The sequence below is a fragment of the Eschscholzia californica genome, unplaced genomic scaffold, assembly GCF_041429995.1.
Source record: "Eschscholzia californica isolate CP2 unplaced genomic scaffold, dmEscCali1.0.p SCAF_1, whole genome shotgun sequence".
NCBI classification, from domain to species: domain Eukaryota; kingdom Viridiplantae; phylum Streptophyta; class Magnoliopsida; order Ranunculales; family Papaveraceae; genus Eschscholzia; species Eschscholzia californica.
In genome coordinates, this window is record NW_028238198.1 from 59,051,889 (window position 1) to 59,070,434 (window position 18,546).

Consider the following 18,546-nt stretch of genomic DNA (forward strand, 5'->3'; position numbering starts at 1 on the left):
TCTAGATCCAAATCTAGAGGCTCTTTCAAGAAAACGTGCTTTAGTTGTGGTGAGCTTGGCCACTTTAAAGCGGTTTGTCCAAAGAGAAAATTGAAGCAAAAGAACGAAGGCTATAAGGAGAAAAAGGAGATGCAAGAGGCGGGATATGTGTTAGAAGAGGCGGACGAATGTTTCTCGGTGACAGAGGTGTCTGAGAAGATCTCCGATAAGTGGATGCTTGATTCAGGGGCTTCACACCATATGTGTCCAAATAGGGAGTGGTTTACTACCTATAGGACTATAGATGGTGGTACAGTTATACTGGGTGATGATAGTACATGTAAAACTGTGGGACTCGGAACAATACGTATCAAGATGCACGATGGAGTGGTGAGAACATTGACGGACGTAAGACACATACCCGATTTGCGGAAAAATCTAATTTCCCTCGGTGTGTTGGAGCGGAACGGCTGTAAGATAATTATAGAGAATGGCTCCATAAAAGTAGTTAAGGGTTCTTTGGTGGTAATGAGAGGTACTCGTTACGGTAATTTATACAAACTTTTGGGGACAACAATTACGGGAGATGTAGCAGTAGGAATCAGTGGAAGGGATCCAACGGCTTGTACGAGGCTTTGGCATATGCGCCTTGGGCATATGTCGGAAAAGGGTCTATCTTTGATGTGCGGGAAAGGCTTGTTGAAGGACATGAAGAAGCCTTGCATGGAGTTTTGTGAGCATTGTGTGTTCGGGAAGGCACACAGGGTAATGTTCTCTTCAAGTAAGCACAAGAGCAAAGAAGTATTAGACTACGTACATACCGATGTCTGGGGACCGGCAAAGTTACCTTCCAAGGGTGGTTCCAGGTATTTTGTTACATTCGTTGATGATCATTAGAGATTTGTCTGGCTTTATTTTCTGAAGCATAAGAATGAGGTATTCAACACATTCCTGGTGTGGAAAGCAATGGTTGAGAACAAAACTGGTCGAAAGCTGAAGACGTTAAGGTCGGATAATGGGACCGAGTACACGGATGGGGCATTCAAGGAGTTTTGTAATCAAGAAGGCATTGTGAGGTACTGGACAGTAGTAAACACACCTCAGCAGAATGGAGTCGCAGAGAGATTGAACCGTACACTACTTGAGAAGGCTAGATGTATGCGCTCCAATTCGGGATTAGGCGTAGAATGGTGGGCAGAATCTGTTGCTACAGCTTGTTATATTGTGAACAGGTCTCCACATTCTTCTTTAGATGGCGGCATACCTTACGAGGTGTGGTCAGGTGAACATGCAGATTACGGGAGACTTAGGGTTTTCGGTTGTACGGCCTATTACCATGTTAAAGGTAACAAACTTGACAATAGAGCAAAGAAGGCAATTTTCTTAGGATATGCTACAGGAGTCAAGGGTTATCGGCTATGGTGTACGGAAGATAAGAAGTTTCTAATCAGCAGAGATGTGGTGTTTGATGAGTCATCTATGGTAGCTATGGCGAAAGCTACGATGCCTAGTTATGGTGATGTTGGGTCTACTAAAGCTCAAGTAGTGGAAGTAGAAGCCGAAGACCAACGGGTTTCTACGAATCATGATCAGGTGGAGCATCAGGATAATACTCAGGATGAGGAAATTGATGAACCCGATCATGAGGAGGTTCAAGGGGAAGGTACACAAGTTTTACAACAACAACAGCAGGATGTTTCGGTACACACTAGGCCGAAACGGTTATATAAGCCGGTACAGAGGTTAGGGTCAGACAAACCTCTTAGGCATTACGGGCAGGCAAATCTGGTTGAATATGCACTCTCGGTGGAAGACGACGAGCCGGTCACCTTCAAACAAGCTATTACCGCGGCGGAAAGAGAGAGTTGGTTGGTTGCTATGCAAGAAGAGATGGAGTCTCTTCACAAGAACCAGACATGGGAGGTCGTCCCATTGCCCGAAGGTAAGTCTGTTATTGGTTGTAAATGGGTGTACAAAAAGAAAGAGGATTCTTCCGAGATCAAGGGTACAAGGTATAAGGCAAGACTAGTGGCCAAGGGTTATGCACAGAAAGAAGGGGTCGACTACAATGAGATTTTCTCACCGGTTGTGAAACATACTTCTATTCGGGTGCTATTGAGTATTGTTGCTCACAGGGATCTTGAGCTGGAACAACTCGATGTTAAAACCGCCTTTTTGCACGGTGATTTGGAAGAAGAAATTTATATGGCTCAACCTGAGGGATACAAGGTTGAGGGTAAAGAAAATCAAGTATGTCATTTGAGGAAGTCTCTTTACGGATTAAAACAATCCCCTCGCCAGTGGTACAAACGATTTGATTTTTTCATGCTAAAGCATGGTTTTCGCAGAAGTGACTATGATTGTTGTGTATACATCAAGAAGCTTCGCGAAGGTGACTTTATTTATCTCCTTTTGTATGTGGATGACATGCTTATTGCTTCTCGAAGCATGGTGGAGATAAATAAGTTGAAATCTCAACTCAGTCAAGAGTTTGAGATGAAAGACATGGGCGCTGCAAAGAAGATACTGGGAATGGAGATTAAGAGAGAGCGGTCAAGTAAGAAACTGTACTTGAATCAGAAAGGTTACATCGAACGAGTAGTTTCTCGATGCGGGATGCAGAATGCGAAGGCGGTGTCAACACCTTTGGCACCACACTTCAGGCTCTCAGGAAAACAATCTCCCACTACTACGGTGGAGAAGGATCATATGGATCGTGCACCGTATGCTAGTGCAGTTGGCAGTTTGATGTACGCTATGGTGTGTACTCGTCCGGATATTTCACAGGCGGTCAGTGTGGTTAGTAGGTTTATGGCAAACCCGGGGAAGACACATTGGGAAGCTGTGAAGTGGGTCTTGAGGTACTTGAAGGGTACCGTTGATACGGGTTTGTGCTTTGGTGGAGACACATGTCAGGTAAGCGGTTATGTTGACTCAGATTATGCTGGCGATCTAGATAGAAGACGATCTACTACCGGTTATGTATTTAGGGTACATGGTGCTCCAGTTAGTTGGCGATCGATGTTACAATCTACAGTTGCGTTATCTACTACGGAGGCCGAGTATATGGCTATGGCCGAGGGTGTGAAGGAAGCATTGTGGTTGTGGGGTCTTCTGGATGATCTAGGGATTAAGCAGGAGTGCGTAGATTTATGGTGTGATAGTCAAAGTGCGATCCACTTGGCGAAGAATCAGGTTCATCATGCTCGCACTAAGCATATCGATGTCAGGTATCACTTTGTACGAGATGTCATAGAGGAAGGTGATGTTTCTCTCATGAAGGTACACACAGATGAGAATCCCGCGGACATGTTGACTAAAGTGGTGACATGTAGCAAGTTTCAGCATTGCCTGGAATTGCTACAAATCGGCTCGTGTTAAGTTGCCCGAAAGGGCGTAATGGCGACAAGGTAATCTTTATGTGAAGGGTTAGTAGAACTACGGTAGGCTTGATCCTGTAAAAGGGTACGTAGGCAACCATGGTCATATGGTGCAGTCGGATGAAGTTACAAGAAACAGATATATCTTACAAGGAGTATCCTGGTGTTCGTCCAAAATTTGAAGAGTATCAAATTGTGTACGAGGTGGAGAATTGTGAGAGGCAGTTTCCAATAACTCAAGGCGGTTTAGTTTAGATGCTATGGCGGTTTTGGAATTGTGATTAAAGGCGGTTTGCAAATTGGCACCAATTATTAATGGCAGTTTTGCAATTGGTTTCTAAATTTTGGTGTTTCCAAAATTTGGTTACAAATTGCTACTTCCTATTATGGTTCGGTGGCTATAATGTATAAATAGGGGTTTGAGTGTTTGTATTCAACAACATCAACACAAGCAACAACAACTCTTCTTTAGAGAGCTAGAGAGAGAGAGCTAGAGAGAGAGAGCAAGAGTGAGAGAAATTTTTCATAGTTTTTTGAGCGGTGTTAAATTTCTCGGTCGTCGAAGATTTAGTATAGAAGGTTATTACTATACGGTACCATCTTGGGACGAACTTGCGGGTTGTGTGAGTCGTCTTCATCTATCCTTCAATAAAGATTTCTTGTTCGCCCGAGGACGTAGGCTTTAGGCCGAACCTCGTTAATTCTGTTCGCATATTTAGATTTTGGCTTAGCTTTTCGATTAATCTTCATAATCGGATCAATTTCTAGGATAGGTTCGATAGCTTCCGCGACTTTTAGTTACCAACAAGGTTATTTGCCGGCAAGCCAAAACTTTCAAATCCTATACAGTATTCTCTCTCTAAACTCTACCCCACTCTATCTTCCTTTCTCTCTCTGTCTTTCTGGAACATCTTCTCAAGAAGAAATCACTTTAATCTTATTTGTTTCTCTCAAACAAAAAATGTCATAGAACTAACCAAACAGAAAGAAGTTGCTTTGATACTATAATGAATACCCAAAAGTAGCAAGATGACGGCAGTAAGAGGGGCACAGTATACTAGAAACAATGTCGTTTAAACAAGTATTGATGGGTATATTTGGACTGGCTTCAAAACTGTATTTTTTTTTTGTTAAGGTGTTCAGATTAAATTAATAAACCAACGTATTATTACAGTACATAGCAGTAAGAAAGAAAGGAATTCTGATCCAAGTTTCCGGTTTATACTTTTTCCTCGCACGTTTCGCAAGCTTATCAGCTGGTATATTCATGTTCCTGTTGATGTAGTTAAATTTAACTCTATTAAACTGATTTTTCCTATCGCGAATTTTCTTGAGATGAACTCGAGATTGCCAATGTACTTCATGCTTGGGATTCTGAAGATGGGTAATAAGATTAATGTTGTCACTCTCGATGATAATGTCTTTATAATCATGTTCTGCTGCCCATACAAGACCATTGAGGATAGCAACGGCTTCCCCTTCCTCACTATTCCTGCATGGCTTCAAAACTGTATAGAATTTGGAAATTTTTGGCCGTCTGCTTATAGAATGTCCGCTTATAGCATTTTGGCGGGTGCTTTTAGCATCTCCCATGTAATCAATAGTAATAAAGTGTTTGAATTTGGACATTCACATTTCTTTTCCGGCACACTACCTATAACAAATAGAGAGAGAATGATTTTTAAATTAAGCCGTCTTTTCTACTTCTAATGAAACAGCCCACGTCAACGGTTGGCAGCCCAAGTGGTTCCAAGGTGTTGACATAAACTCCAAAAATCCCTGGAGGTCTCAGGTTCGAATCCCAGAGAAGGTGGAATCTTTGGTATTTAATTTGGGATTATTAGGGTGTAAATAATGTAGTTGGGCTTTAGGCCATTATCTTGTTGGGCTATAGGCCCGGTCTTGTTTCAGTTTGAGTGGGCAGTTATTGAGCGTGTCACATCTTTGATGTATCAATGCCAGATGTAACGACATACGTTGATCGTAGTCGACTTCCAAAAAAAAAAAAATAAATAAAACAGCCCACAACCACAACAACGATACTGGTTTGGTGTTTTTTAATGCAAGTAGTAGTCTTTGATAAGATTGGTACTACTTTAGTCAGCCAGGTTTTATGTATATCATGGATCACGTCATTTAAAAGTCATTTTTTTTAAAATTTTATAATCATATAATTAGAGGGATTGGAACGTAATATCCCCTCTTGGTCGGCACCATTTTATATTATCAATTTTTATTGATTAATCTAGATTTCAACCTAATCATCTCCAAAACTAACGGGATAACAACAAATGTTTTAGTTTAATACAAGACGACATAAATGACATGGAAGGAAGATAGAGTGAATGATGAATTCCTTACCAATGAGGAGTTCCAAAAACTATTGCATTCTCATAAACAGAAATCAATGTCCATCAATCCACCAAAAAACCTTCTCCTTGTGGAAATGGAGAAGGTTGTTGTAGGTGAAGCTATCTCCCCAAAATATATTGCATTTTTCATAAATTGTTGATATGATATTGGAAGACTATTAGACCAAACAAAAAGTTGCGTGTTGAAAATTCTCTATTGCGAAAATACTGATGGATTTGGAAGAGGCTGCATTACCGATTGTCATCTCCCGGCAATTAATGGCTATAGTATAACGAGAGTGTATGAGGAGTGTTATCCAAGTGTAAACAGGGTGTTAGTTTAATGTGTAATATGGTCGTGATATAGTGACTCTCGTGTGACCTGTCACACTGGAACATACACTCATAACAACCTAACTAACCTCTAACCAACCTTAACTGATCTCTGACAACCTCCTCTATATATATTTGTAATATGTAATAATCAATACAAGTTGTTCATTATCTCATTGTGGTATCAGAGCTAAGATCCAAATTTTCTCTCTTTATCTCTCAAGAATCTTCATCTTCTTCATTTTCATTCTCTTCATCATCTTCAATCTTCTTTCACTAAAATCTTCAATCTTCTTTCACTAAAATCTTCATCTTCTTCATCAATTCAACTTCGAATTTCAATTTCTTGTACTAAAGTTCTAAAATTAATAGACAAATGGAATATCCAAAGAAAAATACAGTTTCGATCAACTCCTTGGCAAATGTTATTCTAATAAAATTTTAAGGAGACAACTATATGACATGGAAATCACTGTTTCTACCTATTCTCGGAAAATACAGAGTAATTGACATCATCAAAGGCATCAGATTGTGTCCTCCAAAGTTCTTGAATGAAGATGATCAAAGTACTGAAACTTTAAATCAATCTTATGTCGAATGGATTGAAGAAGATCAATCACTTTTTATTTGGTTAGATTTTACTCTTTCTAATTCTGTTATACCATATGTAGTTGGTATAACTTCTGCTCGAGAGTTATGGATGACTCTTGAAGAAAACTTTGCAGCTTCTTCTACTGCTCATGTTCTTCATCTTCAACATAAGCTCCGAAACATTTCTGAAGGTAATATGTCAATGACAGATTATCTAAGTCAGATCAAGAAGATCATTGACTGTCTAGTAGTAGCAGGATCACCTGCTTCCAAGAATGAAATCATAGTAACCATGCTTAGAGGACTTCCATCTGAGTTTGATGCTTTTGCAGCAGCTATTAGAGTTCGACATCCACCAATGAAAATCAATGAACTACATAATATGTTGGTTAGTGAAGAAATTACTATTTCTGATAAAATCAAGAAGTTCACTGAACCAGTTAATCAAGCCTTTCTTGCTTCTTCTCATCATCACAACAGTTCTAAAGTTCGTCCTCCTTACGATAACAAGAAGTCTTATGGCAGAGGTGGTAGAAGGTCTTATCATCAGTATAATTCATCTTCATATAAGTCTAATTTTTCTTCTCCATCAGGAAATTCTTCAGGAAATTCAGGTGGTTCCTTTTCAGATAAAGCTCTACCAAGATCTGTAACAAGATTGGTCATGTTGCCTATGAGTGTTATCATAGGATGAACTTCTCATTCCAAGGGAGAAATTCACCAAAGAATCTCTCGGCTATGCTTGCTTCAGCCAACATCAATGGAATTAATCCTTGGTATGCTGACACTGGAGCTTCAAACCATATTATTCCTGATTTGTCTAACATTGCTACTCCTTCTACCTATCATGGCCTTGATTCTGTAAACACAGCTAGTGGCCAAGGTATGTGCATCTCCCATATAGGTACATCTACTTTTAAAGTTAATAAGCATATGTTTACTATGAAAGGCATATTACATGTTCCCACAGCTTCACATAATCTCTTGTCCATTCACAAACTTACCAAGGATAACAAGCGTTTTGTTACTTTTGATCCTGACAAATTTCTTGTGAAGGATCTTCAATCTCAGAAACTGCTTTTCCAAGGACCAGCTGAAGATGATCTATACCCAATGCCCATATCACTTTCTCAAGCTCCTGCTGTTACAGCTTTTCAAACAAATGTTGCATCATCCACCATCTGGCACAAAAGGTTTGGGCATCCTTCCTTTCAATTCATTCAGAGAATAAAACATATTTTGCCTATTTCAGATTCTTGTACTAAACCTCTTTTCTGTGAGGATTGCCAATTAGGCAGAAGCAAGAAGTTGCCCTTTTCAATTTCAATAACAAATGCTACAAGACCCTTTGAACTCTTTCATATGGATGTCTGGGGACCAACTAGTGTACCTGCTGTATCTGGCTCCAAATATTATGTTAACATCATTGATGATTGGAGTAAATATTGTTGGGTCTTTCTTCTTAATTGCAAATCTGATTTTCGACATGTCTTTCTTCAATTCAAAGCTAGAATTGAAAATCATTTTTCCTACAAGATTGATACAGTTAGAACTGCTAATGGAGTTGAATTTCTCCATAAAGAACTTAAATTGTTGTTTCTCTCTCATGGTATACAACACCAAACCACTTATCCTCACACATCTGAGCAAAATGTTGTGGCAGAATCTAAGCATAAGCATCTTATAGATGTCATTCTAACACTATTGATTCAGGCTTCATTTCCTTCTTCATTTTGGGATGAAGCTCTCACTAAAGCCAACTTCTTAATCAATAGACTTCCCACCAAGTCTCTAAACTTTGTTAGTCCATTAGAAAAGCTTTGTGGTACTGTTCCTGACTATACTATGCTAAGAGCATTTGGTTGTGCTTGTTACCCATGACTTAAGCATTACACATCTCATAAACTGGAATCTAGAAGTGTACAATGCATTTTCTTGGGATACTGCTCCACTCAAAAAGGCTATAGGTGTTTTGATCCTAAGTCTAATAAAATTTACATTTCTAGGCATGTTACTTTCAATGAACTTCTGTATCCAGTATCTCTTATCTCCAATTATTCTAATTCAAATCTCAATCATAGTCCTGAATTCTCTTTACCCTCAGTATCTCTTTTTCAGTGTTTAGCTACTCTTAGCATTGCTTCAGGTTCTATTCCTCATATTCCCACTACTCACATTGAAACCACTCCTACTGATATCGGTGAACCAGTTCATAATGCTATCATTGACCCAATTCCTACTACTCCCATTGAGTCTCCTGCTCCTGCTGCTCCATCTCCACCTAATACTCATCATATGATTACCAGGTCCAAAGCTAGTTTTTATAAATCCAAAGTGTTACAAGCCACTAAATATCCCATACCTCAAGCTTTGCTCACTTCTGCAATTCCCGAGACACCTACTTGTTTCACTCACGCTCACAAAATTCCCCATTGGAGAGACGCTATGCAAGCTGAATATGATGCTCTTATCAGGGCACGAACTTGGTCTTTGGTTCCACCAGATCTATCTCAAAACTTAGTGGGTTGCAAGTGGGTATTTAAGTTAAAACAAAGGTCTAATGGTACTCTAGAAAGCTACAAGGCTAGATTGGTGGCCAAGGGGTTTCATCAAAAGGAAGGTGTGGATTTCTCGGAGACATTCAACCCAGTTGCTAAGCCAACTACCATAATAGTAGTTTTATCTCTTGCAGCTCAATATGATTGGCCCATTCGACAACTTGATGTCAGCAATGCCTTTCTCCATGGTACACTCAAAGAAGAGGTTTATATGGTACAACCTTCTGGGTTCCAAGATGAAGCACATCCTGACTATGTTTGTAAGCTTCATAAGTCACTTTATGGGCTTAAGCAAGCTCCTAGGATCTGGTATGAATCTCTCATGGATGCTCTCTTGGGTTTGGGGTTCACCACTTCAATGTCAGACTCCTCTCTCTATGTTAGTTACTCTCAAAGGAATTTAGTATCACCTTGTAAGTCCCTAATTGATCAGCTTGACTCTTCCTATTCTATGAAGGACCTAGGTGATCTACACAATTTTTTGGGTTTGGAAGTTAAGAGAGACGGTAATTGCTTAGGTCTTACTCAGACTAAATACACATTGGGTTTGCTCAAGAAAAGTGATATGCTTGGAGCTAAACCATGCTCTTCCCCTGCTACAGTTGGCTCTAGATTGACACCAACTGATAGCCCTATGCTTGATGATCATTCCTCATATAAGTCTCTGGTTGGGGCTTTACAATACTTAACTTGGATCAGACCTGACATTTGCTTTGCTGTTAGCCAAGTTTGTCAACATATGCATTCTCCAACTTAAAACCATCTTGCTGCTGTAAAAAGAATACTTAGGTGCCTCAAAGGTACTCTTCACCATGGTATTACATTTAGAAAATGAGATATGTCTTTAATTGGTTTTTCAGATGCTGAGTGGGGTGGCTGAGTGGGATGGCTGAGTGGGGTAGTGATCTCTCTACTAGCAAGTCCACTGGTGGTTACATTCTTTTTCTTGGTCCAAATGCCATCTCTTGGTCTGCAAACAAGCAATCAAGTGTAGCAAGATCCTCCATAGAAGCAGAATATAGGAGTTTGTCCCACTGTGCAGCTGAGTCTGTGTGGATTTGTAATCTTCTTAAGCATCTTCATGTGTTTCTCCCATATCCTCCAACTCTCTGGTGTGATAATGTGTCTACGTTATCTTTAGCTTCTAATCTTGTGTTCCACTTCGAAATAAAGCATCTAGCCATTGATTTTCTCTTCATCAAAGAGTTAGTCTCAAATGGTCGAGTCAAGGTTGCTTGCATCAAGACTTCTACTCAACCAGCTAATATATTCACCAAAGCTCTCTCCTCTCCAAAGTTTATTGATCTGAAAACCAAGCTGAAAGTTCTTCTCAGCCTATTTCATCTTGGGGGTGGGGGGGGGGGGGGGGGGGGGTGGTAATGGCTATAGTATAAACAGAGTGTTATCAAAGTGTAAATAGGGTGTTAGTTTAATGTGTAATATGGTTGTGATGTAATGACTCTCGTGTGGCCTGTCAAACTGGAACATACACTCATAACAACCTAACTAACCTCTAACCAACCCTAATTGATCTCTAACAACCTCCTCTATATATTTTTAATATGTGATAATCAATACAAGTTTTTCATTCTCCCATTAGCAATCACGTCACGTGTCGTCGAAATAGAGTACTTTATAAAATCTATAACAGAGTACTCTAATATCCAAGAATTCATGTAGTCCATTTTTGAGGATGGATGTCTGTCCATCAGTCAATTAAAAATCCATGTGGTATACGTTATGGAATGTGTTCTCTTGATCTATTATGGATATAGAGTCGGGCAGCCAACTACCAGACCCGTTCGGGTCACATGGTATAGCCGAGTGGACCAGCTATTGGTTTAGCATTATGTACTATTTTCATGAATTAATGAGAAATACAATTATTTCTATCAGTTTCTCTCTAACTCTCTAGCTTACGGTTTCTCTCTACTGTCAAGCTCTCGATTTGTCACACCTCCAATCCTTCATCTCTCCATTCAATGTATCAAACTTGGAATATTATGTATCACACATCCTCGTATTGTCTATTAATTTTGTTTTGTTTTAATGTAATCAAAGTCATATAGGATGTTTAAATTTAGTTATAAAAATGTGATAAAATTGTGAACAACCGACCCTTCTCTCTTTAAAATAAGAGGCGCTTCCGGTTCTATCAGTCCTTGGAACAATTTTGTCTTCTCTTTATAACAATATATCTAGAGTCAATAATTTTATATGAAATAAAGATAAGGCCCATTTTTACACCCAATTGTAATATGACGTGGCAACCCTCAAGCTGATAGGTGTGAAGGGAAACAGAGTTTGACAGTCAAAACCAATTTGGTGAAGAAGAAGATGACCACCGTGACAAATCTTTACTTAGTAGTTAGTACTTAGTAGTGTTGTGTTGGGGTACAACAAAGACCCGTCTGTTCCACGCTTACTCCGTTCTCCTCGTCCTTGGGTTCACACGGAATCTTCTAGAATAAACGAAGGTTTGAAATAATCCAACTTTAAGAAGTTTCTAAGAAGACCAATTCACCCCCCTCATTCATGACTTGTTCCATTTTTCTTCAACAATTTGCTGTCTTTGCAATGTTGTCATCCTTTATCTATCACCCTCTCTCTTCTTCTTTTTGTTTGGATTATCTCATCTTACTTGCTAAGCAATATTATTTCAACTATTCAGTGTACACAACTGGTACAAATTTAATTCATTGTTCATTATATTTATCTGAAAATGAGTTTGTAAATAGTGAGACTTTCATAGACAAGATGATATATATGATAACGAGGGTATAATCCGTGCCCGGTACACACGAACAATTCTTAATATCAATCCTTATAGATAAGTTCGGTAGACGTAATCTTAGCCAGTGAAGATAAGTTTGGGAGGTGTAATCTCAATCCTTGGAGATAAATTTGGGTGGTGTAATCTTAACCCTTGGAGATAAGTTTGGGAGATGTAATCTTAACCATTGAGTGTATATTCTAAACAAGACACCCTCCTCTCTTATTATATAGATTGTTGTTGTGCGGATAAATTTATATAATAAGGTAGGAAAGTGTATTTTTCAGAATATCTTCTCTTCTTCTATGACTAAGACTACACCTCCCAAGTGTATCAAAGGGTTGAAATTATAGAAATATCCTTGCTTATCGGGCACAAGTTATACCCTAATCCAGTTCTTTTTGAATGTAGAAATCCGGCTTGTCTAAAATTAAGTTGTTCAATCAAGTAAACCAAAAATTAACTTTAATCCACCATTCAAATGGTCCACCAAAAACTAAACCATCTATAATTTAACTCAAGTCAATTCAAATTTGAGAGTCATATTTGAAATCTAACTTGCAAGAAAACAATCATTACTTAAATGTTTTCATATGCACTTATTCACTAAACAAAAGGTATTTTGGTCATTTATGGTTAACGGTGGTCATAGTCGGCTAAGGTACTAACTCGTACTTGTAAAACTAGTTAGTCCAGTAAACAAACAACTCTTCAACAAAAAAAGAAGTAAACAAACAACTATTTCCAAATAAAAAAAAAATAAGCAAACAACTACTTGCAACAAAAGAAAAAAAGGTAAGCAAACAACTATAAATATATTGGTCCATCCAATAGATTTCCATTCCATCCAATAACATTTCATACTTACAACTCAAAGGTCTGAAACTTTGAAACCAACTTCCACCAACCTAAGCTACCTTGACATCAACCTTAGAGAGATAAACAATTATATATAGAGAGAGGGAGAGATTAACTATGGTGATCATGAAGAGAAGTAGAGAAGAAATGGAAAACAACACAGCAAATATAAACATGGCCAAGTGTTTAATATTGTTATCACTTAGTGGTGGAGGAGATCATCATCATCATGAAAAGATGAACAAAAACAACTCCCCAACTTCATCATCATCTTCCATGATAACTTATTCACCATCTTCCGGGTCGCCGACTATCAGAGTTTTCGAGTGCAAAACTTGTAATAGACAGTTTCAATCTTTTCAAGCACTAGGGGGACACAGAGCAAGTCACAAGAAACCAAGATTTACAGATTCAACAGATGATGGTAACAACAAAACAAATCAAACAGTTCAAATGAAGCCAAAATCTCATGAGTGTTCAATTTGTGGCTCAGAATTTGCAATAGGACAAGCTTTGGGTGGTCATATGAGGAGACATAGAGCTGCCATGAATCCAACAGTAACTTCTAGTTTATCTTCTCAGATTCTTCATTCTTTTGATAATCAAGAACAAAAGCAACAAGTAGTACCAGTTTTGAAAAGATCAAATAGTACAAGGAGGGTTTTGTGTTTAGATTTGAATTTGTCTCCTCCAGGTGGTAATGACTTTGATCATCAGTTTCCATCAACTACTACAGTACCCATGATTCATTGTTTTATTTGATTTTTGAACATATACAAAGTTTGATACCTAGATGGCTAGATCATTATTGGTTCATATATACTCTTGTAATATTATTAGTGCAGATGTTATTATTATTATTATTTTATTGTATTTAGTTTGGACTATTTCATTCATTATGAGTATATATTTCATATCTAATATACAGAGTAATCTAAATTATCTTCTTATTCGATTTGAATATTATTTTTAATATAATTCTATGTATGTAACTTAAATATCTAACTAAAAATATAAAAGTTCAAATTTATGACCTTATCATAAGCTGTGGACGTCTAAATTTGTCAATGTATTGTTTTTTTTTCAGACAAAAAAGAAAAAACAGATCCATTAACCAAAAGACTATGTACATAAGGACCGTTCTGTCTACAAGATTAGAGTTCGCCATTCTTGTGGAGTTTTCAAGCTTTTACATTTCTTAGCAAGCTCATCGGCTTTGCTATTCACAGCTCTATTTACATAATTAGAAGAGAAAAGTTCAAAAATGGGACAAAGAATTTTGATTGATCTGATTGCATCTTGGCTAGTCCGGTGAGCTGCTTTTGATATCTCCATTAATTGCCTTTATGACATTGCTAGAACCACCTTCTACTATTAATTTCACAAAATTCATCTCTTTGGCCATGGATATAGCTTGAAGAGCTGCCAAAGCGTGCCCATCATCTACCGTTCTGCATCGAATAAGTGAAGATTTCCCTGCAATACACATAGATTGAGATTTATAAAATTATATTCCTGTTTCTGCCTCTTTTGAAACCTTGGTGAATGAGATATCAAAATTGCATTTCATAGTATTTGTTGGAGGAGGAGTCCAGACTACGGTGTTATCTTTGCGCTGGGTATTCCTTCTAGGTTAGACCAGATTGTGTTGAATATAGGATATATTCTCTCAATATATCATATATACATAATATAGAATATATTCTCTCAATATGGGATATATATTGAATATATTGATATATATGATATATGAGATATTGTTGAATATAGGATATATTCTCTCAATATAGCATATATACATAATATAGAATATATTCTCTTAATATGGGATATATATTGAATATATGATATATATGATATATGGGATATATGGGATATACTAAATACGTTATATAATATATTCTATATATGTAACTTTTGTAATTATATAAGGGGAAGAACATCTCCTATTGTATACACAAGAATTAATTAAAAGAAAAGAGTTTATCTCAATCTATTATTAATTTGTATTAGTTTCTACTTATTAGTTTCTACTTGGTATCAGAGCAGGTTCGGTAATTGAACCTGGTTATTTCGAATTGAATTGAATTGAATTCCGCTGCGAATCTTGAAATTGAAAGCTCAATGGGTTCCAATGATGATGCAACAATGGTACTATCAAACCCTCACGTTGTTCATAACCACATCGATGCACCCTTTCCATTAGGTAATACCCTGAATGAGAATAATTACACCCTTTGGTCAAAGGTCATGAAGATGCGTATTAATGGTCGGAAGATGTGGGGGTATATTAGTGGCACTAAAGCGAAACCTGTAGAAGGAAGTGAAGAATATGAAAATTGGTACTCGGAGAATGATAAGGTGAAGGGATGGTTGTGTGACTCAATGCCCACAACACTAATGAACAGGTATGTTTGTTTGGAAACTGCGAAAGAAGTTTGGGACTCTCTTGAAGCTATGTATACAGACACATCTGATGAAACTCAAATCTTTGAGTTACATAGGAAGTGTTTCTCAACAAAACAAGCTGGTCGATCTATTGCGACCTATTATGATGAATTAGCAGCAATTTTTCAAGAAATTGACCAACGCAACAATGTGAAAGGAAAAAGTGCTGAGTCTATCGCCATCTTACAACAATTTGTAGGACGTCTTAGAGTTCACATGTTCCTTTCTGGATTAGATAGTATGTATGATCAGGTGCGTGGTGAGATTCTTCGAAAAGACCCCCCACTTACTTTGGAACAGTCTTATCAGACAGTACGAAGGGTGTCAGTTCACAAACAGGTGATGGGAACCCAAACACTTGTAACTGAGTCTTCAGTTATGGCAGTCAACTATAAAAAGGGACAACCTCAAGGTTCCTGGAATTCTCACAAAGAGGCTAGACCCTTACGCCTTGATCTTGAGTGTACCCACTGTGGAGAGAAGGGACACACAAAACAGAAGTGTTATGAAGTCATTGGGTATCCGGAATGGTGGGATTTTACAAAGCGACCTAGGAAAAACATATCTGCGAAGAAGGATTCTGCTATAATTCCTCCATCAGTGAATGTTGCCCAGTCAGGTATGAAAATTAAAGGTAGTGTTTTATCTGTAAATTCTTTGAATAATACTTGGTTAATTGATACTGGTGCATCAGATCACATGGTAAATGACACTAGCATATTATCATCCATTATACCTTCAACCCAAACCTCTATATACACAACTAATAGTGGTTCCTCTCCTGTAATTGGGGAAGGTTCCACTGACATATCTGAAAATCTGACATTAAACTCTGTCCTCATTGTTCCCGCGCTAGAGTATAATATCCTATCAGTCAGTAGGATCACTGCTGCACTTGCATGTACTGTGACGTTTTGGCCTCAATTCTGTATTTTTCAGGACATAGTGACGCGGCAGGTTCTTGGTTGTGGTGTTAGAAAGGGCAATCTCTACTATTTGGACCTGTCTAGTAGTGGAGAGCAGAGGATTCATCAGGTGAATAAAGTTGGAGGAATTGAAGAAGCAAAAGCTAATGTTTGGTTATGGCATCGGCGATTGGGTCATCTCTCCTTCGGATATCTTCAGAAATTAAATTCATCGTTATTTTCAAAGTGTAGTGTTTCAGAATTTAAGTGTGATATTTGTGAACTTGCTAAAAGTCACCGTATTACATATTCTCCAAGTTTCAATAAAAGTTCAGAACCTTTTAGTATTATTCACTCTGATGTATGGGGTCCTGCACATATTCCTTCTTTGTCTGGAGCTCGTTACTTTGTGACTTTTATCGATGAGTGTACTCGTATGACGTGGGTATCGCTACTCACTCATTAAAGTGAAGTCTTTGAAGTATTTAAAGTATTTTTTCAGATGGTTTTGACCCAATTCTAAAGGAGGATACAAGTGTATCAATCTGATAACGGAGGAGAATTTACTAGTAATGACATGGCGAAGTTCCTGATAGATAATGGCATTCGACATCAAACTTCTAACGCTTATACCCCACAACAAAATGGGTTAGCTGAACGAATGAATAGACAACTGTTATAAGTTGTTCGTGCGTCTCTTTTCGGAATGAATATGCCATTAAATTATTGGGGAGAGGCGTTAAAATCTGCTGCCTATGTGATAAACCGCACACCATCTAGGGTCATTGAATTTCAGACCCCTTTCAAAAAACTCCATGACCTTATCACCATCCCTGCAATGCCAAACCTAGAACCACGTGTTTTTGGGTGTGTTGTCTTTGTTCATATACCTAAACATCAACGAGGAAAATTAGATCATTGTGCTCGAAAGTGTGTGTTTCTTGGATATGCTAATTTTCAAAAGGGTTATCATTGTTATGACCCTGAGGAGGGGAAAGTATATATCTCATTAGATGTTTCGTTTCGAGAATTAGATGCATATTTTATGGGATCTTCCCTTCAGGGGGAGAAACAAAATGATAGTGAAGGAAAGTTCCCCATTATTGGGGATATATTTCAGGAACTAGAGGATTTGACAAGTAATTTCAATAGGCCTAGTAATCTAGGTGATGATGGAAAGGGGAGTGAACCAGATCAAATTTCAGGGGGGGATCAGGGTAGTGAAGATGAATTTAATGAGAATGGAGAGGATCAGACAACAGGGGAAGATCAAGCTGAAATAGTAGAAGTTGCCTGTGACTCCAACTTTCTAACACCATCTACCGAAGACATGCCTCCGAATGTTGAACCTCAGGTATTACTTGATCCTATCACTGTTAATGATGTTCAACCTAGACGTTCAGAAAGATCTACTAAAGGTATTCCAAAATTTACTTATGAACCAGATATTAATTCTAAAGCCAAATACCCAATTTCTGATTATGTGTCCACCAATAGGTTTTCTAAGTCATTTACATGCACCATGAATCAATTATCCTCTGTATCTATTCCTAGTAATTTGCAGGAAGCATTATCAGATCCACGATGGAAGAAAGCTATGAATGAAGAGATGAATGCATTACAGAAGAATTCCACTTGGGAACTTGTTGATAAACCCCACGGATATCGTATTGTTGGGTGTCGTTGGATCTTTACAGTAAAGACGAATCCAGATGGAAGTGTTGACAGGTACAAAGCCAGACTTGTTGCCAAAGGGTATACCTAGACGTATGGTGTGGATTATGAGGAGACCTTCGCCCCGGTGGCAAAGATAAACACTATTCGTGTACTCATTTCTCTTGCAGCCAATCAAGGTTGGCCATTACAACAGTTTGACGTGAAGAATGCATTTCTCAATGGAGACTTAGAAGAAGAAGTATACATGGAGTTACCACCTGGAGTCACGAATTCTGAAGTAGGAAAAGTATGCAAATTAAAGAAGGCATTGTATGGGTTAAAACAGTCACCACGAGCTTGGTTTGGACGATTTACAAAGAGCATGAAGGCATTTGGATATAAACAAAGTAATTCTGATCATACTTTGTTTATAAAACAAAAGCTAGGCAAACTTACTGCTCTTATTGTTTATGTTGATGATATGGTTGTTACTGGAAATGACTCGGTGGAAATGGAGGCTCTGAAAAACTATTTGTCGCAGGAATTTGAGATGAAGGATTTGGGGCAGTTAAAATACTTCTTAGGCATTGAAGTTGCAAGATCAAGTCAAGGTATTTTCATGTCCCAACGAAAGTATATATTAGATCTTCTTGTTGAAACTGGGATGCTTGATTGCAAACCGGTAGATACACCGATTGAAGCAAATCATCACTT

General features: G+C 38.1%; 1 protein-coding gene across 1 annotated transcript; it reads left to right on the top strand.

The window, feature by feature from the left end:
- The first annotated feature begins 12,774 nt into the window (after positions 1-12,774).
- On the top strand, positions 12,775-13,762 carry LOC147567874 (zinc finger protein ZAT11-like). Its single transcript, XM_086670149.1, has one exon. The coding sequence runs from the start codon at positions 12,941-12,943 to the stop codon at positions 13,583-13,585; it is 645 nt and encodes a 214-aa protein (XP_086526275.1). The 5' UTR covers positions 12,775-12,940; the 3' UTR covers positions 13,586-13,762.
- The last annotated feature ends 4,784 nt before the right edge of the window (positions 13,763-18,546 follow it).

Excerpts from the sequence above, each read along its gene's own strand:
- LOC147567874 (XM_086670149.1), top strand. The coding sequence starts at position 12,941 with ATGGTGATCATGAAGAGAAGTAGAGAAGAAATGGAAAACAACACAGCA.